This window comes from Oncorhynchus gorbuscha, unplaced genomic scaffold (assembly GCF_021184085.1).
Source record: "Oncorhynchus gorbuscha isolate QuinsamMale2020 ecotype Even-year unplaced genomic scaffold, OgorEven_v1.0 Un_scaffold_5:::fragment_2:::debris, whole genome shotgun sequence".
Classification (NCBI taxonomy): Eukaryota; Metazoa; Chordata; class Actinopteri; order Salmoniformes; family Salmonidae; genus Oncorhynchus; species Oncorhynchus gorbuscha.
The window spans coordinates 222,054-247,042 of record NW_025745327.1 but is presented as its reverse complement, the minus strand read 5'-3'; the positions used below and the strand labels follow the sequence as shown (position 1 = coordinate 247,042).

The 24,989-nt window shown below is 44.2% G+C and overlaps 1 protein-coding gene across 3 annotated transcripts in view; it reads right to left on the bottom strand.

Annotated features, from left to right (window-relative positions):
* Nucleotides 1-444: 444 nt before the first annotated feature.
* LOC124018384 (hormone-sensitive lipase-like) overlaps nt 445-24,989 on the bottom strand; it is a 60,590-nt gene continuing 36,045 nt past the window's right edge. For 2 of the 3 annotated variants that reach the window (XM_046333672.1, XM_046333673.1), the window contains 8 exons: nt 17,112-17,297; nt 13,755-13,907; nt 11,946-12,090; nt 9,377-9,604; nt 9,092-9,250; nt 7,922-8,148; nt 5,900-6,166; nt 445-5,707 (listed from right to left, as the gene is read on the bottom strand). In XM_046333672.1, the coding sequence (XP_046189628.1) occupies nt 5,306-5,707; nt 5,900-6,166; nt 7,922-8,148; nt 9,092-9,250; nt 9,377-9,604; nt 11,946-12,090; nt 13,755-13,907; nt 17,112-17,297 (1,767 nt within the window). In that variant the 3' untranslated portion in view covers nt 445-5,305. The remainder of the gene's footprint in view (nt 5,708-5,899; nt 6,167-7,921; nt 8,149-9,091; nt 9,251-9,376; nt 9,605-11,945; nt 12,091-13,754; nt 13,908-17,111; nt 17,298-24,989) is intronic. The other variant, XM_046333674.1, reaches the window with a different exon arrangement.

Below are 24,989 nucleotides of genomic sequence, written 5' to 3'. Positions count from 1 at the left end.
TGGTGGTGTCTATGGGTTCCAGTCTTCAGGCAGTCTTTGACTGCAAAGTATTTGCTACAAAGTATTAACACACAATTTAATTTTGGATTGTTAGTTTGTCAAATTACTTTTAAGCCCCTAAAATTGGGGTGAGGTGTTCACCGTTCACTCAATTTGGATGTAAATACCCATATTAATGCTGTAAGTCTGCACCTTCAGCTCATCTTTCCTTTCAAATCAATTGTGGTGGTGTAGAGCTAAAATGAATGTTCAATGTACAAATATTTATGGACCTGACTGTGTCAAAGTCAGATTGATGAGCAGAATAAGCTAGATGAAACAGCCTTGTAATCAAGTTTAAGATCTGATTGACAGGTAATGAATTTAACCTTAGGTCACAAAATGTCTGTTGCCCCAATTCCGTATTCCGACATTTCAGCTTCGAAATAAATACAGATGTAACATGTTTGGGAGAATATATTTATTCACAAAAAATGAACAGGAAAAACAAGGGTTACAAGAGACAAGACTTATTGCATATGTGAAACATTCAACCAATCCTGTAAAGAGTCATTACAGGAGTCAAAAAATAAGAGGAAAAACAAGTGAAAGTTAAAATATCTATACAGGAAATGTATTTTATTTTTGTAATACAGATTCATATTTTATGCACTTGTGGTGTTGTAAAATAACGTAAATAAAAATAAAGTAAACTTCAAAACATTTCACTTTCTATGGCTTTGTGTAGGTTTTAATAAAATATCTTAAATAGCTCTATATTAACCAGTGTCTTGTTCCATAAAGTGCAAACACAGAACTACTATGTAGATCTCAATGACACAGCTAACAGGACGCACGGACATCAACCCAGGCCAAAATGTCTGTTACTAATGTCAATGATGGCAAGTTTCATATAAAACTAGACGCAATCTTTGGTTCTGCTTCAAGCCTTAATCAAACATGCACTTTATCACACAGGTGGTATTGTCTAAGTCAGGGATTTGCAAACTTTTTGAGGCTGGGGAGGGGAGCCCTTTTGTGATAGAAAATTCATCAGGACCCCCATCATAAATCATAACTAGAGTCAAATAAAAAACAAGTCAACAAGGAGTTATCATGACTTCTGCAGTGTATGGCTGAACGATCCAAGTCAGGCAGGTAGCCTAGTGGTTAGAGCGTTGGACTAGTAACTGAAAGGTTGCAAGATCGAATCCCCGAGCTGACAAGGTAAAGTATTCTCAAGTGACCAGATTGTGTAGATTGCACAATGCTCTCGGCAAACTAAGTGGTATGCCGTCTGCTAAATGACCGAATGGAAAATAGCCTTGCATAACTCTAGCCTCAGGGTTGATTGAAAGTAAGTGACCAAATATTTGATTGAAAAAGGAGACACACGGGTCACCAAAGACAGGAGACAAAATCTAGTAAAAGGATGCTGGTGTGTTACTGCATAGCTGTGTGTGGTGAAACATTTGACCGGGTACTTGACATAAACAGCTTTTAGATAATATGTTGACATACTAAAAGTCTTTTCACACTGCATGTTTCAGGTTAGTCTAGAGCTGAAGATATCCCAGGGCTAAGAGATGTTGAATCCAGTGTAAATAGCCTATACATGAAGGAAATGGTTGAGGTATGATGTATAATCAAAACACACAAAGCCACTCCACACCACTTCAGCCATTTTGCATTTCAAGACCAAAATGAGGATCACACTCCCCAAAACAACTAGGAACTAGAAATTCTCCAACTTCCGAGCGTTCAAAACTGTGAAATAGAGGAAAAAGCAATCTGACTGAAAATGTATTTGAACCTTCATCACACTCGGAATCTTGGGCCTCTTTCTAGAGCTCCGACTTACCGACCTGAAGATCACCGACGTCATGATTTGACTTCATATTTTTCAGAGTGGCAAGTTGTTTTGAACGCGGGAACACGCACACAAATGCTAATGCATGATGCATCAAACGGTAAGTAGGGGCGGCAGGGAGCCTAATGGTTAGAGCATTGGGCCAGTAACCGAAAGGTTGCAAGAATGAATCCCAGAGCTGACAAAGTAAAAATCTGTCGTTCTGCCCCTGAACAAGGCAGTTAACCCACTGTTCCTAGGTTGTAATTAAAAATAAGAATTTGTTCTTAACTGACTTGCCTAGTTAAATAAAGATAAAACTTTAAAGGAATTTTTAAAAATCAATTAAAAAAAAATTGAGGCATAGAAACAGAGGTTGCCCACATGTGGAGGGAGACCATGTTCCAATGCCCTCAAATGCCTCCTCCCCTTTCCTGACAACCTAGACTAGTAAGGTGAAAACAAGATGGTGGTAACCTCACGAGACTAATGGGCTAGCACCATGTCATGGATTTCTCCTGTGCAGTGCCCTCCTCTCAGATCAGGTGAAGGATTGGTAGCCATTAAAAGAGCAGCTTATTGCAGTGGTTCCCAAAGTTGTTGCACTGTGACCCATATAAAATAATGTATTGTGACCAACCAAGAAAACAAGAACAAGGTTTCTGACCAGGACCTGGTCTACAGCCATAACCCAAATAAAAATGAATTGTTCATAAACCACCAAGCGGTGCTAACCCACCATTACACAGTTCCATAGATAGGTCAGAGGGCTGTACTAGCCTTGCTCATTGGGTGTGCTAGTAGTCTATAGGAGCCATTCAGGGCATCCCATAGGGCCTGGAGTGGTGCTCGTTGGGTGTGTGTGTGTGTGTGTGGGGTTATGATATCTACTCTGGCAATGGAGACGCCAAGCTAAATCTCAATATGCATGATCAGTTACGAGAACTGTATTCATCAAGGACCTTGTAATGCATCATAGCAATGGATGGCTGACAGAATGCATAGTGTTAAATGGGATCTCAGAAGTCCTGCTTGGCTAAACAATAGTGTACTGTACAACACCCATGGGATTCAGGGGCTTGGGTTGCAACTCATGGCCCCATACACCCACGTGCTGCTTTACTGCTGCAATTAAAAACACAATCATGGTTTCAAAGACGGTAGATGTTCCACCCACACAAGCCCTGACAAACACATGCAATGTTAAGAGTCATTGATAGACGCATACAGAATCCACTTACCAGACACCTCACAAGGCACTAAACACAGACACACAGTTACACTGAACTTACAAAGAAAGTGTGAGATGATAGTCTAAAACCATCAACCATTAAACACAAGACTTCTAAAAACAAGATAAGTGATTCCTTGATGACCTTCAAGGTTAACAGCTCTCTTCATTTCTATCAGCCTGCCTCAAAACGCTGCAATAAGCAATGGCAGCAAACAGGACAGTGAATCATAATACTAGATCATGACCGTGTGCTGGATAAACCCTGCTCTTCTGGGGGGTGGGGGAGGGGGTTAAATCCAGCCAAAAGCCATCCTTATCAACCAGCATAATTCTCAACAGATCTGGCAACCCAGGCCTGTGACCACCAGACAAGGACAGCACCAGAAGTGAGATTGTTGTCATTTATATTTAGATAAAGGCTTTCACTCCAATGTGAATCATTCATTCTCAACAAGCTCGACAGAGGCCATATCAAGTATCATATCAGATTCAGTCAAAACGTAGTTGTAGCATCAGCCCCTGAGTATTTGCACAGGGTAAAGATACTGTAGAACACAGATTGTCAGTCAGCCACTGTAGAATGTCCTAAAGGTACACAGAAAGATATTCTCTAACTAGAGAAGTCACCTGTTCAGTGAGTATGAACTCACTATCAGGCTTGTTCTGATTCTCCTGCTCACTCAGTACAGGCTGTTGGAGCAGAATGGATCCTCTGATTTGGACAGAGATGCAGAAATGGTTCAGCAAGCAGGACGTCCCCTGGCTCAAGGGCTGTGGCAGTGTAATGCACTGCATCCTGGGATAGAGGGCTGAGTTTTTGGCAGTCAGTGCAGTGATGTACAGATAGTATGAAGAGATGGGCCGTGCATCCGTCTGCTTCAGGCTTTCTTATTGAAGTTATTCACTGTGCAAATAGAGAAAGGATTTCCAGTCTTTTAAAAAACATGTGCTTCTAAAGGCAGTCAGTTTATAGACAGCTAAGTGATTGCTTTTAGATGGCAACAAACAAAGGCTGAGCACAAGAAACTTAAAATCATAAGACTTAATTACTGTGTGTCAATAAAAATGATCAAAACAACAATTACTGTGTGACTTGATGCTTTACCCCCCCAACAGTGTACTTAAATCCAAGCACAATATAATTATGGCTCCACTGAATCCTGTTGATTGCACTGGTGAAAATGCAGCTATAATATTGCATTAGCTATTTATGATTGGATAGTTATAATATATCAGTATAATATAAAGACCAGAATATAATAATATCAACCCTCAGCCACATCTCACTAGGAGGTGACTGGTTGGGTGGGTAACGACTAGCTGATCACTAGTCACTACAGTGATAGCGGTTAACATTTGGCTACTTTGAACAACTAGGAATGAGCAGCCATAGAGTATGGCACTACACAGCTAGGAACATAACTTAGCATCCACCTCACAATATGCTCTTAAAAGCCTTGAACAAACAGGTATAACAATGATCCAGGACTAAAATAAAATAAATATATATATATCAACACACAAATACAAATAACAAGGAATACTATGGCATAATAAGATCTATTATGGTTAACAATTTCAAGGTACTACCAAATCCTTCCAGTTTCTAAGTTTGTTGTTTGCAATGCTGCAGCACCCTATTGATGGGCCAATCAGCAGAGTAAGTGACCGAACAGCAGCAGTATTCACAACCAACTAGTTTAACAGACCTCAGAGTTCTACAGTTATTAAGCTTGATTTAGTGCGGCTCCCTAAAAAACAAGTGGCCATTAAGTTGTGATGGCACTATGTAGGAGCTCATCTGATTAGGGACTGGAATAGTCTTCTATAGGGAGATGGATCGACCATTCACCACAACGCTCTGTGCTGTTTTATAATGTCCAGGCTCCAAACTCACAGTTCTACACCGAGCACAATGCAGCAGCCCAAAAGGCTAAATGGTTTAGTGTGTGTGTGGTCAACATGTGCATGGTGCTAAACAGCAATTGAGAGTTTGAAAGCTGAAGAGGTTGCAATTAGTACTTGCTGTCCTCTCTATCCATGGGTGCTTTATTCTGTCTCTCCAAAACTGGGCACGCTACCAACTCCTTCTCCATATCCTCCTCCTCCTCCTGTTTCTCCTTCACTCTATTCTCTTCTCCTCTCCCAGGCTTCATATGGCCCAAATCCCCCCCTTTTCTCCATCTCTTTTAAATCCTTCAACAAACAGTACTCATCTAGCAAACCACTGATTATCCCACACTTTATCCCACAATGTCTATGTTGTTCTGTGCTGCCACACCAACTAGCCCCTCCCCATCTTGAACTAGAGCCCCTCCCCTGGCCACCAGCAGCTCCTCCTCTTGAATGGGTGCTGCATAAAGCTTCTCTGGGTCACCCGTGGCGACAGAGGAAGTACATTGATTGGTCCTTTCCAGCTTGCGGTGCATCCGTGGCTCCTGGGGCGAGTCCTTCTGGTCAAAGACGTCCCTGATTCGGTTGACGCAGACGTTAGCCGCTTCCCTAGTCTCCCTGGAGAGCTGTGATAGGCTGAGAAAGCCGTGGGGGAGGTCGTCCACCACACACAGGGTGACTGGCTGATCTACGTTCCTCAGGCGCTTGGCAAACATCACAGAGTCATCCAGCATGGGGTCTAATGCACAGGCCTAAGGGGAGAAGGAGAGATAAACAACAGAGTCAGAGGGTCTTCTAGGATCATGTAAAAAAATACTAAATTGGTAGAAAAGACCAGAAAAAGATTGGGACAAGCCAGTCGTCAACTCCATTTCCCTCCCTCTCACCACTAGGTAGTCCTCCCTCCCTCTCACCCACCACCTCACTCCCTCCCTCTCACTCACCACTAGGTGTATGGGGGGCAGTCCTCTCAGCATGCTGTCGGGGGCCAGTAGAGGAGACATGTAGGGGTTCCTGACGACAGGCGAGGTGGCCAGCTTCATCTCAGCCAGCCTCTCAGAGCGCAGCGGTTCGAAGCCCAGGGGGAACTCCCGAGGGTGCTCCAGCACCACGCCCTCCTCCCCCTCAGGGGGCGCTATGGCAACAGAGGACAGAGCATCCGACATGGACACCGCCTCCTCTTTGGAGAGGAAGAAGCTCACGTTGTCAGGCTGGAGGGGTACAAGGAAAAAATGTTACCATGGCAATACATAAGTTATCACTAGTCAAGGACCAAGACTGTGGAAACCTTATGGTATAAGATACTGGATAATACTGATGTGTCTTTCCATTGGGACCAGACACTTGTTCTAAGAATCTACAAGCCTCAAGTATATTTTTTCCATTTCAAATCACAGGAACAAACATTGACATGTTTCACTGTGATGTCATGTGACAGTCCTTCATATTCCCCCTGTAGACAGAGGCATTCATTCAGACTGGCTTTATAGAAGCACAGAGATGATCCCCATACTGACACACTACAGGTTACACTCAGACACACAGTTCTATCTGCCTGTCTGCGCCAGTTAAATCTGTGGAGGGAACAAGACAAGCAGCTTGGTCACCATCTATTTGCATAAATTATTCAGCGAGAGGCTTCGTTAAGACAAACACCAACAATTCAGTGACAAGTGTATGGTCGTAAACGCAATAAGTAGAGTTCGAACGATTATGATCTTTCAACGCCAATACAAATTATTGGAGGACCAAAAAAAGCCGATACTGATTAAAATCGGCCGATTTATTTATATAGATATACATTTGTAATAAATGACAATTACAACATTATTGAATTAACACTTATTTTAACTTAATATAATACATAAATAAAATAAATATCAAATAAATTATGAAACATGTTCAATTTGGTTTAAATAATGCAAAAACACAGTGTTGGAGAAGAAAAGTGTAATATGTGCCATGTAAGAAAGCTAACGTATAAGTTCCTTGCTCAGAACATGAGTCTTCAATATTCCCAGGTAAGAAGTTTTAGGTTGTCGTTATTAAAGGAATTATAGGACTATTTCTCTCTATACTATTTGTATTTCATATACCATCACTATTGGATGTTCTTATAGGCACTTTAGTATTGCCATCCTAATCTCAGGAGTTGATCGGCTTGAAGTCAAACAGCGCTGTGCCTCAAACATGGCTAAGAGCTGCTGGCAAACGCTGTCAAGTGCTTTTTGAATGAATGCTTACAAGCCTGCTACTGCCTTTCACCGCTTAGTCAGACTGCTCTATTAAATCAGACTTAATTATAACATAATAAACACACAGAAATACAAGCCATTGGTCATTAATATGGTCAAATCCGGAAACCATCATTTCGAAAACAAAACTTTTATTATTTCAGTGAAATACGGAACCGTTCTCTATTCTATCTAACGGGTGGCATCCATAAGTCTAAATATTGATGTTACGTCATAATTATGTACAATTCTGGCAAATTAATTACGGTCTTTGTTAGGAAGAAATAGTCTTCACACAGTTCGCAACGAGCCAGGCAGCCCAAACTGCTGCATATACCCTGACTCTGCTTGCACTGAACGCAAGAGAAGTGACACAATTTTCCTAGTTATTATTGCCTGCTAACATTAATTTCTTTTAACTACATATGCAGGATAAAAAAAATATGTACTTGTGTGTTGATTTTAAGAAAGGCATTGATATTTATGGTTAGGTACATTTGTGCCACGATTGTGCTTTTTTCGCAAATGTACTTTTGTTAAATTGTCACCTGTTTGGCAAAGTTGAAGTAGGCTGTGATTCGATGATAAATTAACAGGCACCGCATTGATTATATGCAAGCTGCCACACTGATCTGAAGTCAGTTTAACCCCCCCCCCAAATTGTTAAGGTTAGGTTTTGGAGAGGGTAATCTGATCCTACATCTGTTAAGGGCAACTCAGGGAGTATCATACCGTGGGTTCGGGGAACACCATTGCATTGTAGGCAGGAGTGGTGGGGGCAGCAGCGGGAGTGGAGTTGGCGTTGTTGGCGTGGCCTGCCAGGTCCTGGCAGGTGTGGCTCTTCAGAGACTCTCTCCTCAGGGAGAAGTCAAAGGGATGCTCAGGGGGCACGGGGGGGTCCGAGTGGGGTGAGCTGATAGATGCCTCAGACACACTCTTCCTCACTGACGAAGACGTGTCTGAAGAAGAGAGAGAAGAGTCATTGACAAAATAAGTCAGAGACAGAGTGAGAGACAAAGACTGAGGCCATTATGGAACAGGGAAACATCAATGAAGACATATGATTGGAGGACGGGCTGAGCGGCGTGTGGTTATTGGGAGATGGATATTAAAAGCTAGAATCGTTAGATACTACATTCATTTTTGGACTCAAATTATTGATATACACCATTGATTGTTTAAGAATATAACTTAAAAATGCCTCATGAGCTTAGTTTAACTGTCAATATCCCATCAGAACCCCACATATAATCTTATTTCACCCCAATGTTTTAAACCATATAAATGTAAACGAACACTGTAAAGCTTTAAAACATGGTTAAAACTGCAATTTTTATCACATGGATTGTAAGTCCTTCCATCAATAGCTGTCTACAGTATGAATTTGAGAATGGTTACATTGCTCCAGACCCATCCCTCAGCTTTTTACCAAAACAGACACAAGGTGCCCACTTTGATTATAGCTTTAAGCAATAATGGTGTCATTACGATATGATCTCCCCGTCACAACACAGCTGTAAGATGTGTCATGGCTTGTCTGTTCTCAAAGCTGTACTCACTGAGCTCTTCTATTAATAATGGCCTTTAATAATGTACACAGTCATTAGTCTGGCTCACAGCTGCTGTGTGTCAGGTAACATGGTGACGCCTGGAATAGTCTGCTTACTGCAGGGTTTCAACACAATTAGTGGGGAGAGCCTTCTGTGGCCTGAGAGTAAGCAGTGAATTGATATGGATGGATGAGGGTGTGACGTAACAGGGTGGATATCAATGTCAATAAAATCTTCCATACATGGCCCTTCCGGTAATAGGAAAATATTATTTCACCTCAGTCAGACACTAAGATGCGTGAACACAATGACACAGACACACCCTCTCACCACAAGACACACGTGTACCTACCTGTTGATGCCGTGGCAGCGGCTCTGTTGGGGTCCAGTAGGGAGTGGATCCAGTTGGAAGCTCCCTGTTTGAAGTCTCTGAGCAGCAGGGCCGTGTCTCTCCTCACCATGCTCAGAGTGCTCACCTTCTCCACCTGCTTCTCTGCCTGGGGCTCCTCACCTGGGGTAGAGAGGGAGGGGGGAAATGTGGTACCCATCACTCACCAGCATTGATTGGCATGCACAAACACCACGCACTACACTCAGGGGCAGTAAATCATCTCTGCACCCTCTCACACAGTCTTACCTGCATAGGCGCTGAGACACCTGGAGAGCACACTGAGGGGCAGTAGGGGGTCAAAGAGGGTGAGCAGGCGGGAGGGCGAGGCATAGGCGGTGAGCAGGATGGCAGGGTAGGCAGCTACGATGCCATCCGGCATCCGCACGCCGTGAGATGCAGCACGCATCGATGTTGTAATACACAGGTTACCACCAGCACTGTCACCGGCCAGACAGACATTCTCCCCCGTCCAACCTGAGAGAGAGGAGTGTCAGTGTCAGTAGATTGAGGCAAGAGTGTGACAGAGAAATAGAAAGAGGGAGAGAAAGGAGAAAAGCTGAGTAAAAGTGAGAATCTGTATAACACTTCCAAGTCACACTCTCTGTACCCATGTCTATATGGGGCAATGAGGGGGTGGTTGTTGATATGCAAGTACCATATAGGTGTTGTTTTATCTTGTTCCACAATGTTTTAGAATTGAGACATAAATTGAGACTATGGCCATCAGTTGAGTGAGTTCCAAGCTAATCAGTCTTTATCTTTCTGTCATAGTAATCTGTTAAGTACCAGGAAATATACAAAGTAAATATTGAGAACATTGGGAATTAAGCCCATCTGAAAGAGCAGGTATGTCTATTTATATATACAGTTGAAGTCAGAAGTTTACATACACCTTAGCCAAATACATTTAAACTCAGTTTTTCAATTCCTGACATTTAATCCTAGTAAAAATTCCCTGTCTTGGGTCAGTTAGGATCACCACTTTATTTTAAGAATGTGAAATGTCAGAATAATACTAGAGAGAATGGTTTCTTTCAGCTTTTATTTATTTCATCACATTCCCAGTAGGCCAGAAGTTTACATACACTCAATTAGTATTTGGTAGCATTGCCTTTAAATTGTTTAACTTGGGTCAAACATTTCAGGTAGCCTTCGAAAAGCTCCCCACAACAAGTTGGGTGAATTTTGGCCCATTCCTCCTGACAGAGCTGGTGTAACTGAGTCAGGTCTGTAGGCCTCCTTGCTCGCACATGCTTTTTCAGTTCTGCCCACACATTTTCTATAGGATTGAGGTCAGGGCTTTGTGATAGCCACTCCAATACCTTGACTTTGTTGTCCTTAAGCCATTTTGCCACAACTTTGGTAGTATGCTTGGGGTAATTGTCCATTTGGAAGACCCATTTGCGACCAAGCTTTAACTTACTGACTGATGTCTTGAGATATTGAAGCAATATATATCCACATAATTTTCAGTCCTCATGATGCCATCTATTTTGTGAAGTGCCCCAGTCCCTCCTGCAGCAAAGCACCACCACAACATGATGCTGCCACTCCCGTGCTTCACGGTTGGGATGGTGTTCTTCGGCTTGCAAGCCTCCCCCTTTAACCTCGATGGTCATTATGGCCAAACAGTTCAATTTTTGTTTCATCAGACCAGAGAACATTTCTCCAAAAAGTATGATCTTTGTCCCCATGTGCAGTTACAAACTGTAGTCTGGCTTTTTTATGGTGGTTTTGGAGCAGTGGCTTCTTCCTTGCTGAGCGGCCTTTCAGGTTATGTCGATATATGACTTGTTTTACTGTGGATATAGATACTTTTGTACCAGTTTCCTCTAGCATCTTCACAGGGTCCTTTTGCTGTTGCTCTGGGATTGATTTGCACTAAAGTACGTTAATCTCTAGGAGACAGAACGTGTCTCCGTCCTGAGCAGTATGACGCTGCATGGTCCCATGGTGTTTATACTTGCGTACTATTGTTTGTACAGATGAACGTGGTACCTTCAGGCGTTTGGATATTGCTCCCAAGGATGAAGTCTTTGCAGATTTCTTTGAAGGTAGGCCTTGAAATAGATCCACTGGTACACCTCCAATTGACTAAAATGATGCCTATGAGAAGCTTCTAAAGCCATGACATCATTTTCAGGAATTTTCCAAGCTGTTTAAAGGCAGTCAACTTAGTGTATGTAAACTTCTGACCCACTGGAATTGTGATAGTTAATTATAAGTGAAATAATCTGTCTGTAAACAATTGTTGGAAAAATGACTTGTGTCATGCACAAAGTAGATGTCCTAACCGAGTTGCCAAAACTAGAGTTTGTTAACAAGAAATTTGCGGAGTGGTTGAAAATACGAGTTTTAATGACTCAACCTAAGTGTACGTAAACTTCGACTTCAAATGTAGAGCATCAAAATGTTGTCAGACATTTCCCACCGGGGACATTAAAGCCCATTCTATTCTAAGATAAAGTGGTAGTAGTGTGTTGTCCTACCCAGCAACTGGTGGTTCTTGATGGCCCAGCAGTAGGGTTAGATAAAGTGGTAGTAGTGTGTTATCCTACCCAGCAGTAGGGTTAGGGTTAGATAAAGTGGTAGTAGTGTGTTGTCCTACCCAGCAACTGGTGGTTCTTGATGGCCCAGCAGTAGGGTTAGATAAAGTGGTAGTAGTGTGTTGTCCTACCCAGCAACTGGTGGTTCTTGATGGCCCAGCAGTAGGGTTAGATAAAGTGGTAGTAGTGTGTTGTCCTACCCAGCAACTGGTGGTTCTTGATGGCCCAGCAGTAGGGTTAGATAAAGTGGTAGTAGTGTGTTATCCTACCCAGCAACTGGTGGTTCTTGATGGCCCAGCAGTAGGCGTAGAAGCAGTCCTCCAGGGCCCTGGGGAAGGGGGCTTCAGGGGCCAGAGAGTAGTCCACAGACAGGATGGGCACACCCAGGTCCTGAGACCAGCTCTTCAGGTACGGCTGGAGAAGAGAGAAAGGGGGTGAAAGAAGTGAGTGTACTGTAGATGGTGCAACCCCCTGCAACCCCAGGCAGAGTGCTGTTTGCAGTTCTGAAGGCTTCTTAGTGCCCCCCTAGCTAGCTTTACAGGATGTGGTGTTGGGAAGGATAGGAGAGAGGTCCTGGTATCAGATGCCCACCTTGCAGGTTCTGTATTGGTGAACTACCAACCCAACCATACACTGCCTAACTCAAGTGGCAGCTTGGTAATTCGGTTATGAAAATACCAGTTATGTGCACTGTGCTCACCTTGCTCTCACTACACAGGGGTGGTGTAAACCTGTTGTTGCTATGCAATTTGATGTCATGGTAGCTAAATGATTAGCATTCTTAGACATACTTTCCAGATCAAACATCCTTAGAATACTTGCTTTTGATATTATAACCTTGTACGGTCATCAAGTACTTAGCTAAGTGAGAAGTCAAGAGAGCATACAGCTGACAATAAATCTCATCTGACAATATTAGTCTGCCCTCCTCTACAGAAGTTTCTCTTCTGTCCTTCGATCGCTCCATTGCCACTCCTCTTCTCTCTAAGCATCAGCTGACGTGTGTGGTGTGGTGTGCGCGTGTGTGGTGTGGTGTGAGCGTGCCAATTTGAACGATCGTCATTGTCAGTACATGATGCGTTTTGAAACCCGTCAGCGCCGCTGGCCAGGTCTGCCAATCACAAGGCTTGCCAGCGGACCCCATAGAGAGAGATGAATGCCCTCACAGACTCTATCCATCTCCTCACTGGCCAGGGGGAGGAAGGAAGAACAGAGTGGGTACAGTGAAGGAGGGAGAAAGGAAAGCAAAGAGCAGAGGTGGATTACAAAAATGACAGAAGAGGTCATTAGGACAAATGAGAGTAGAGAGCAAAGGGAATAATGATCAGAAAGGAGGAAAGCGTAGAGGACAGGGTTAGAGGAGAGAGTCTAAAGCATGGAGATCACAGACAGACATCTTCCATTAGGGCCTATGTAATATAAAGCCATAATAACTTCATGCAGAGTTCCAGGCTAATTCAACATGACAGGCTTGTTCCTCCTCAGATCACTTCCTATAGCCTCTGGTTGCAAGGCTATTGGAGATCAAGGGACTGCCAGTCCACTCTGGTTTCATGGTGATGCGTCTCAGTGGTTTAAAGTACCCTGCTGGTTATATAATGCAGGGGGGAGAGGGATAGAGAGGAGATGGAATGAAGAGGGAGGAGAGACAGACAGGAGTGGATTTGGGGGAAAGAGGGGCTGGCCTGCACCAATCACTGGATAATATAGAGTGATATAAATATATAAGTCAGTTTGTGTCCATCAACCCTATTGGATGAATTAAACAGTCATTAGCAGGAACAGCTCATTACAGGGAAGCCATGGAATGAAAACACAATCATTCCGAACATATCCTCAACACCACCAAGTACCCATCTAACAACGCAATTCTCAAACTATTCATTAGAATGGTTTGATTCCAGTTAACAAAAATCATAAATAAAAAAAAGACATTGGGGTCTTGAACATGATAGGCTGTGGAGAGAACCAGGCCACACACCATGGGTTCCCACCATAGAGACACTAGTTAGGTTAAAGTTGAAACGTGACGGTCAATTCCTCCCCAACAAACAAACGAGAAGAGAATGTGTTATTACCTCGTGAGACTTGGAGGTCTGAGCCACAAAGCCTCCTCCGTGGTAGTGCACCAGGAGCCAGCGAGAAGGGGGGCTCTGCTTGGTCTTCATTCCCAGAGACAGGGATATAGGACCCCCCTCAGAACGGGACAGGGACAGCAACGCCTCACTGTCCTACAGAAGAGGGAGACAGAGACAGCCAGAGAATTACTATCACAATCAAAGCTAGAAAAAAAAATCTGTTTTCACTTCAATTGCTACAGATGTTGATTTGTCCGTTTGCTTTACAGCTCTCTGTTGAACAATCCCTTCAGTACTAGCTAAGACTAGCTGTGTGGTTTGTTCTCTGCTCCAGACTGTCCTTCCAGCTCTACCACAAACACACTATTCTCATTCCCATTCATTAACATTAGCAGGGAACAGCAGTGGCTTTCGCTTGTGTTTGCCACATAAGACAACAGCTTTTTGACTGAGCAGGATCAAAGAGTGAGTTAAAAGTGTTGGCTGATATCATGTCTGGTATAATGCCAGACTACAGATGCTCAGCTCTGCTGTTCAATACCTCCCCAACTAAATAAAGTGTGTGTGGATTTAAAGGGATTAAGAGCTGCGGATGAGCAGAGAAGACGAGACACTGTCATTTACTAAAGCTGCTCTCAAACAAAGGAAAAGCAAAGTAACAGAATCCCTTGATGTTCAAGCATTTCACGCAGGAAGGGGCTTCTCAACAGCTGATGAAAGCAGCAGCTTAAAGCCAATTAACTTGGGAAATACACACTGTCAGACTGCTGCTGTCAAAGGTTTTACAGCAACAGCAGCACATTTTGATCTACCAGTCAAAGGTTCTGCTTGTCAGATTTGAAAGGTTAACAAAAGTGAACTTTGACATACAATCAGCTGAGACTGGAATGTAACCATTATGAGACCAAGGTTGTATTCACTAGGAACCAAAGAACAAAGCAGGACCGACAGTTGAAGTCAAATACATTCTCAGTTTCACAATTCCTGACATTTAATCCTAGTAAAAAATTCCCCGTCTTAGGTCAGTTAGCATCAGCACTTTATTTTAAATTTGTGAAATGTCGGAATAATAGTAGAGAATTATTATTTCAGCTTTTATTTCTTTCATCACATTCCCAGTGGGTCAACAGTTAACATACACTCAATTAGTATTCGGTAGCATTATCTTTAAATTGTTTAACTTGGGTCAAACGTTTCAGGTAGCCTTCCACAAGCTTCCCATAATAAGTTGGGTGAATTTTGGCACATTCCTCCTGACAGAGCTGGTGTAACCGAGTCTAGTTTGTAGGCCTCCTTGCTCGCTCACACTTTCAGTTCTGCCCACACATTTTCTATAGGATTGAGGTCAGGGCTTTGTGATGGCCACTCCAATACCTTGACTTTGTTGTCCTTAAGCCATTTTGCCACAACTTTGGAAGTATGCTTGGGGTCATTGTCCATTTGGAAGACCCATTTGCGACCAAGCTTTAACTTCCTGACTGATGTCTTGAGATGTTGCTTTAATATTTCCACATCATTTTCCATCCTCATGATGCCATTTATTTTGTGAAGTGCACCAATCCCTCCTGCAGCAAAGCACCCCCACAACATGATGCTGCCACCCCTGTGCTTCACAGTTGGGATGGTGTTCTTCAGCTTGCAAGCCTCCCCCGTTGTCCTCTAAACATAACGATTGTCATTATGGCCAAACACTTCAATTTTTGTTTCAGACCAGAGAATTTCTCCAAAAAATAATATTTGTCCCCATATCCCGTTGCAAACCGTGGTCTGGCTTTTTTATGGCGGTTTCTGAGCAGTGGCTTCTTCCTTGCCAATATAGGATGTCAATATAGGACTCGTTTTGCTGTAAATGTAGCCGATGTGAAATGGCTAGTTAGTTAGCGGTGATGCGCGCTAGTGGCGTTTCAATCGGTGACGTTACTTGCTCTGAGACCTTGAAGTAGTGGTTCCCCTTGCTCTGCAAGAGCCGCGGCTTTCATGGAGCGATGGGTAACGATGCTTCGAGGGTGACTGTTGATGTGTGCAGAGCGTCCCTGGTCCCTGGCGAGGGGACGGACGTAAAGTCTATACTGTTGCATAAATATAGATACTTTTGTGCCTGTTTCCTCCAGCAGCTTCACAAGGTCCTTCACAAGGTCCTGTTGTTCTGGGATTGATTTGCACTTTTCGCACCAAAGTACATTCATCTCCAGGAGACAGAACGTGTCTCCTTCCTGAGCTGTATGACGGCTGCGTAGTCCCATGGTGTTTATACCTGCGTACTATTGTTTGTACAGATGAACGTGGTACCTTCAGGCGTTTGTAAATTGCTCCTAAAGATGAACCAGACTTGTGGAGTTCTACAAAAAGAATTCTGAGGTCTTGGCTGATTTCTTTTGATTTTCCCATGATGGCAAGCAAGAGGCACAGAGTTTGGAGGTAGGCCTTGAAATACATCCACAGGTACCCCTCCAATTGACACAAATGATGTCAATTAGCCTATCAGAAGCTTCTAAAGCCATGACATAATGTGGAGGACAGAGGAGCCTCTTAAAGAAGAAGTTACAGGTCTGTGAGAGCCAGAAATCTTGTTTGTTTGTAGGTGACCAAATACTTATTTTCCACCATAATTTGCAAATAAATTCATTAAAAATCCTACAATGTGATTTTCTGGATATTATTTTCTCATTTTGTCTGTCATAGTTGAAGTGTACCTATGATGACAATTACAGGCCTCTCTCATCTTTTTAAGTGGGAGAACTTGCACAATTGGTGGCTGACTAAATACTTTTTTGCCCCACTGTAGTTATAGGTCATTTCACCAATTCGGCCACTTGGGTACATTTGGGAAACTTGTGTGGGACACCTGGGGACTTCATGTTAAATGTCATGTACGGTAGCTCACCGATTCCTGAAGCTTGCACACCTACAGTGGCCCTCTTGTGTTATCCTTCAAAATTATCTCCAGCATCCTATTCTAGTACATGTGAAAGATGATGTTACAACAATAAAAAACAGAAAACGTATGCTCTTTCTTTTTTTCTTCCACCAGATCTAGTGTGTTATATTCTCCTACATTAAATTAACATTTGAATGTTTCCATTCAAATGATACCAAGAATATGCATAACCTTGCCTCTGGGGCTGAGCTACAGACAGTTAGATTAGGGTATGTCTTCAGGCGGAAATTGAGAACAAGGGATGCAGCCATAAGAGGTTAAAGGCACAGTCAACTCAGTGTATGTAAACTTCTGACCCATTGGAATTGTGATACAGTGAATTATAAGTTAAATATTCGGTCTGTAAACAATTGAATCGGATAAAAAAAAAAGGTATTTGAGTCACTTCAAACTGCCAATATGAACAGGGCTTTAGTTACCTGTCCCTCCCTCAGCTCGAAGGAGATCAGCCTCATCTGCACGGGGCCAGGGCCGGTGTGGGCCGACGGGGCCTCTATGGTGACAGTGAGGTGGGGATCAGCCACCAGCGGGAGGTCAAAGGGCACAGGGGGCACTGAGAGGGCACGGTTCACCTTCACCTGGGTGGACGTCATACTGGCTAGACTCTGAGGGGGAGAGTGGAAGGAAAGAAAGAAGATTACTTTGTTATCCGTCACAGATACATTGTAATCTTTCAGTCTTTTCCTTTATGAGGAGGGACAAGAAAGAGGGAAGGCTGAGGGCAAATCAGATAAACATTCATAATATAATTTCATTATTTTGATCTTCCGGTCATTTGTAGGTCAATAAACTTGACCAAAGACAAAGCTGACAGCATCTCCTTGTGGCAGGAAAGAATCCAGTAAAATCTAAACAGTGACAGTATTACAAGCTCTGCAACTACATAACTATGAGAGGAATGAAAGACCGAGTCAAGATAGCCAACAGGACAAATGCTGAGCAGCACATACAAGAGTATTTCTACCACTGGGCTGTACATACAAGAGTATTCTACCACTGAGCTGTACATACAAGAGTATTCTACCACTGAGCTGTACATTCAAGAGTATTCTACCACTGGGCTGTACATACAAGAGTATTCTACCACTGGGCTGTACATACAAGAGTATTCTACCACTGGGCTGTACATACAAGAGTATTCTACCACTGGGCTGTACATACAAGAGTATTCTACCACTGGGCTGTACATACAAGAGTATTCTACCACTGGGCTGTACATACAAGAGTATTCTACCACTGGGCTGTACATACAAGAGTATTCTACCACTGGGCTGTACATACAAGAGTATTCTACCACTGGGCTGTACATACAAGAGTATTCTACCACTGGGCTGTACATACAAGAGTATTCTACCACTGGGCTGTACATACAAGAGTATTCTACCACTGGGCTGTACATACAAGAGTATTCTACCACTGGGCTGTACATACAAGAGTATTCTACCACTGGGCTGTACATACAAGAGTATTCTACCACTGAGCAGCACATACAAGAGTATTCTACCACTGGGCTGTACATACAAGAGTATTCTACCACTGGGCTGTACATACAAGGGAAGAGTATTCTACCACTGGGCTGTACATACAAGGGAAGAGTATTCTACCACTGAGCAGCACATACAAGGGAAGAGTATTCTACCACTGAGCAGCACATACAAGGGAAGAGTATTCTACCACTGGGCTGTACATGACAGGAAAGAGTATTCTACCACTGGGCTGTACATGACAGGGAAGAGTATTCTACCACTGAGCAGCACATACAAGGGAAGAGTATTCTACCACTGAGCAGCACATACAAGGGAAGAGTATTCTACCACTGGGCTGTACATGACAGGGAAGAGTATTCTACCACTGGGCTGTACATGACAGGGAAGAGTATTCTACCACTGGGCTGTACATACAAGGGAAGAGTATTCTACCACTGGGCTGTACATACAAGGGAAGAGTATTCTACCACTGGGCAGCACATACAAGGGAAGAGTATTCTACCACTGGGCAGCACATACAAGGGAAGAGTATTCTACCACTGAGCAGCACATACAAGGGAAGAGTATTCTACCACTGGGCAGCACATACAAGGGAAGAGTATTCTACCACTGGGCTGTACATACAAGGGAAGAGTATTCTACCACTGGGCAGCACATACAAGGGAAGAGTATTCTACCACTGGGCAGCACATACAAGGGAAGAGTATTCTACCACTGGGCAGAACATACAAGGGAAGGGTATTCTACCACTGAGCAGCACATACAAGGGAAGAGTATTCTACCACTGAGCAGCACATACAAGGGAAGAGTATTCTACCACTGAGCAGCACATACAAGGGAAGAGTATTCTACCACTGAGCAGCACATACAAGGGAAGAGTATTCTACCACTGGGCTGTACATACAAGGGAAGAGTATTCTACCACTGAGCAGCACATACAAGGGAAGAGTATTCTACCACTGGGCTGTACATGACAGGGAAGAGTATTCTACCACTGGGCTGTACATGACAGGGAAGAGTATTCTACCACTGGGCTGTACATACAAGAGTATTCTACCACTGGGCTGTACATACAAGAGTATTCTACCACTGGGCTGTACATACAAGAGTATTCTACCACTGGGCTGTACATACAAGAGTATTCTACCACTGGGCTGTACATACAAGAGTATTCTACCACTGGGCTGTACATACAAGAGTATTCTACCACTGGGCTGTACATACAAGAGTATTCTACCACTGAGCAGCACATACAAGAGTATTCTACCACTGGGCTGTACATACAAGAGTATTCTACCACTGGGCTGTACATACAAGAGTATTCTACCACTGGGCTGTACATACAAGAGTATTCTACCACTGGGCTGTACATACAAGGGAAGAGTATTCTACCACTGAGCAGCACATACAAGGGAAGAGTATTCTACCACTGAGCTGTACATGACAGGAAAGAGTATTCTACCACTGGGCTGTACATGACAGGAAAGAGTATTCTACCACTGGGCTGTACATGACAGGGAAGAGTATTCTACCACTGGGCAGCACATACAAGGGAAGAGTATTCTACCACTGGGCAGCACATACAAGGGATGAGTATTCTACCACTGGGCTGTACATACAAGGGAAGAATATTCTACCACTGGGCAGCACATACAAGGGAAGAGTATTCTACCACTGAGCAGCACATACAAGGGAAGAGTATTCTACCACTGGGCAGCACATACAAGGGAAGAGTATTCTACCACTGGGCTGTACATACAAGGGAAGAGTATTCTACCACTGGGCTGCACATACAAGGGAAGAGTATTCTACCACTGGGCTGCACATACAAGGGAAGAGTATTCTACCACTGGGCAGCACATACAAGGGAAGAGTATTCTACCACTGGGCAGCACATACAAGGGAAGAGTATTCTACCACTGAGCAGCACATACAAGGGAAGAGTATTCTACCACTGAGCAGCACATACAAGGGAAGAGTATTCTACCACTGAGCAGCACATACAAGGGAAGAGTATTCTACCACTGGGCTGTACATACAAGGGAAGAGTATTCTACCACTGAGCAGCACATACAAGGGAAGAGTATTCTACCACTGGGCTGTACATGACAGGGAAGAGTATTCTACCACTGGGCTGTACATGACAGGGAAGAGTATTCTACCACTGGGCTGTACATGACAGGGAAGAGTATTCTACCACTGGGGAATGACAGGGAAGAGTATTCTACCACTGGGCTGTACATGACAGGGAAGAGTATTCTACCACTGGGCTGTACATGACAGGGAAGAGTATTCTACCACTGGGCTGTACATGACAGGGAAGAGTATTCTACCACTGGGCTGTACATGACAGGGAAGAGTATTCTACCACTGGGCTGTACATGACAGGGAAGAGTATTCTACCACTGGGCTGTACATGACAGGGAAGAGTATTCTACCACTGGGCTGTACATGACAGGGAAGAGTATTCTACCACTGGGCTGTACATGACAGGGAAGAGTATTCTACCACTGGGCTGTACATGACAGGGAAGAGTATTCTACCACTGGGCTGTACATGACAGGGAAGAGTATTCTACCACTGGGCTGTACATGACAGGGAAGCGTATTCTACCACTGGGCTGTACATGACAGGGAAGCGTATTCTACCACTGGGCTGTACATGACAGGGAAGCGTATTCTACCACTGGGCTGTACATACAAGGGAAGAGTATTCTACCACTGAGCTGTACATCCCAGGGCAAGGGAAGAGTATTCTACCACTGGGCTGTACATACAAGGGAAGAGTATTCTACCACTGGGCTGTACATACAAGGGAAGAGTATTCTACCACTTGGCAGCACATACAAGGGAAGAGTATTCTACCACTGGGCTGTACATCCCAGGACAAGGGAAGAGTATTCTACCACTGGGCTGTACATCCCAGGGCAAGGGAAGAGTATTCTACCACTGGGCTGTACATACAAGGGAAGAGTATTCTACCACTGTGCTGTACATACAAGGGAAGAGTATTCTACCACTGGGCTGTACATCCCAGGACAAGGGAAGAGTATTCTACCACTGGGCTGTACATACAAGGGAAGAGTATTCTACCACTTGGCAGCACATACAAGGGAAGAGTATTCTACCACTGGGCTGTACATCCCAGGACAAGGGAAGAGTATTCTACCACTGGGCTGTACATCCCAGGGCAAGGGAAGAGTATTCTACCACTGGGCTGTACATACAAGGGAAGAGTATTCTACCACTGGGCTGTACATACAAGGGAAGAGTATTCTACCACGGAGCTGTACATACAAGGGAAGAGTATTCTACCACTGAGCAGCACATACAAGGGAAGAGTATTCTACCACTGAGCAGCACATACAAGGGAAGAGTATTCTACCACTGAGCAGCACATACAAGGGAAGAGTATTCTACCACTGGGCTGTACATACAAGGGAAGAGTATTCTACCACTGAGCAGCACATACAAGGGAAGAGTATTCTACCACTGGGCTGTACATGACAGGAAGAGTATTCTACCACTGGGCTGTACATGACAGGGAAGAGTATTCTACCACTGGGCTGTACATACAAGAGTATTCTACCACTGGGCTGTACATACAAGAGTATTCTACCACTGGGCTGTACATACAAGAGTATTCTACCACTGGGCTGTACATACAAGAGTATTCTACCACTGGGCTGTACATACAAGAGTATTCTACCACTGGGCTGTACATACAAGAGTATTCTACCACTGGGCTGTACATACAAGAGTATTCTACCACTGAGCAGCACATACAAGAGTATTCTACCACTGGGCTGTACATACAAGAGTATTCTACCACTGGGCTGTACATACAAGAGTATTCTACCACTGGGCTGTACATACAAGAGTATTCTACCACTGGGCTGTACATACAAGGGAAGAGTATTCTACCACTGAGCAGCACATACAAGGGAAGAGTATTCTACCACTGAGCTGTACATGACAGGAAAGAGTATTCTACCACTGGGCTGTACATGACAGGAAAGAGTATTCTACCACTGGGCTGTACATGACAGGGAAGAGTATTCTACCACTGGGCAGCACATACAAGGGAAGAGTATTCTACCACTGGGCAGCACATACAAGGGATGAGTATTCTACCACTGGGCTGTACATACAAGGGAAGAATATTCTACCACTGGGCAGCACATACAAGGGAAGAGTATTCTACCACTGAGCAGCACATACAAGGGAAGAGTATTCTACCACTGGGCAGCACATACAAGGGAAGAGTATTCTACCACTGGGCTGTACATACAAGGGAAGAGTATTCTACCACTGGGCTGCACATACAAGGGAAGAGTATTCTACCACTGGGCTGCACATACAAGGGAAGAGTATTCTACCACTGGGCAGCACATACAAGGGAAGAGTATTCTACCACTGGGCAGCACATACAAGGGAAGAGTATTCTACCACTGAGCAGCACATACAAGGGAAGAGTATTCTACCACTGAGCAGCACATACAAGGGAAGAGTATTCTACCACTGAGCAGCACATACAAGGGAAGAGTATTCTACCACTGGGCTGTACATACAAGGGAAGAGTATTCTACCACTGAGCAGCACATACAAGGGAAGAGTATTCTACCACTGGGCTGTACATGACAGGGAAGAGTATTCTACCACTGGGCTGTACATGACAGGGAAGAGTATTCTACCACTGGGCTGTACATGACAGGGAAGAGTATTCTACCACTGGGCTGTACATGACAGGGAAGAGTATTCTACCACTGGGCTGTACATGACAGGGAAGAGTATTCTACCACTGGGCTGTACATGACAGGGAAGAGTATTCTACCACTGGGCTGTACATGACAGGGAAGAGTATTCTACCACTGGGCTGTACATGACAGGGAAGAGTATTCTACCACTGGGCTGTACATGACAGGGAAGAGTATTCTACCACTGGGCTGTACATGACAGGGAAGAGTATTCTACCACTGGGCTGTACATGACAGGGAAGAGTATTCTACCACTGGGCTGTACATGACAGGGAAGAGTATTCTACCACTGGGCTGTACATGACCACTGGGCTGTACATGACAGGGAAGCGTATTCTACCACTGGGCTGTACATGACAGGGAAGCGTATTCTACCACTGGGCTGTACATGACAGGGAAGCGTATTCTACCACTGGGCTGTACATACAAGGGAAGAGTATTCTACCACTGAGCTGTACATCCCAGGGCAAGGGAAGAGTATTCTACCACTGGGCTGTACATACAAGGGAAGAGTATTCTACCACTGGGCTGTACATACAAGGGAAGAGTATTCTACCACTTGGCAGCACATACAAGGGAAGAGTATTCTACCACTGGGCTGTACATCCCAGGACAAGGGAAGAGTATTCTACCACTGGGCTGTACATCCCAGGGCAAGGGAAGAGTATTCTACCACTGGGCTGTACATACAAGGGAAGAGTATTCTACCACTGTGCTGTACATACAAGGGAAGAGTATTCTACCACTGGGCTGTACATCCCAGGACAAGGGAAGAGTATTCTACCACTGGGCTGTACATACAAGGGAAGAGTATTCTACCACTTGGCAGCACATACAAGGGAAGAGTATTCTACCACTGGGCTGTACATCCCAGGACAAGGGAAGAGTATTCTACCACTGGGCTGTACATCCCAGGGCAAGGGAAGAGTATTCTACCACTGGGCTGTACATACAAGGGAAGAGTATTCTACCACTGGGCTGTACATACAAGGGAAGAGTATTCTACCACGGAGCTGTACATACAAGGGAAGAGTATTCTACCACTGAGCTGTACATACAAGGGAAGAGTATTCTACCATTGGGCTGTACATACAAGGGAAGAGTATTCTACCACTGAGCTGTACATACAAGGGAAGAGTATTCTACCAGTAGGCTGTACATACAAGGGAAGAGTATTCTACCACTGAGCTGTACATACAAGGGAAGAGTATTCTACCACTGGGCTGTACATCCCAGGGCAAGGGAAGAGTATTCTACCACTGGGCTGTACATCCCAGGGCAAGGGAAGAGTATTCTACCACTGAGCTGTACATACAAGGGAAGAGTATTCTACCACTGGGCTGTACATCCCAGGGGTATTCTACCACTGAGCTGTACACAAGTATTCTACCACTGGGCTGTACATACAAGGGAAGAGTATTCTACCACTGGGCTGTACATCCCAGGGCAAGGGAAGAGTATTCTACCACTGGGCTGTACATACAAGGGAAGATTATTCTACCACTGGGCTGTACATACAAGGGAAGAGTATTCTACCACTGGGCTGTACATACAAGGGAAGAGTATTCTACCACTGGGCTGTACATCCCAGGGCAAGGGAAGAGTATTCTACCACTGAGCTGTACATACAAGGGAAGAGTATTCTACCACTGAGCTGTACATACAAGGGAAGAGTATTCTACCACTGGGCTGTACATACAAGGGAAGAGTATTCTACCACTGGGCTGTACATACAAGGGAAGAGTATTCTACCACTGGGCTGTACATACAAGGGAAGAGTATTCTACCACTGAGCTGTACATACAAGGGAAGAGTATTCTACCACTGGGCTGTACATACAAGGGAAGAGTATTCTACCACTGAGCTGTACATACAAGGGAAGAGTATTCTACCACTGGGCTGTACATCCCAGGGCAAGGGAAGAGTATTCTACCACTGGGCTGTACATCCCAGGGCAAGGGAAGAGTATTCTACCACTGGGCTGTACATCCCAGGGCAAGGGAAGAGTATTCTACCACTGAGCTGTACATACAAGGGAAGAGTATTCTACCACT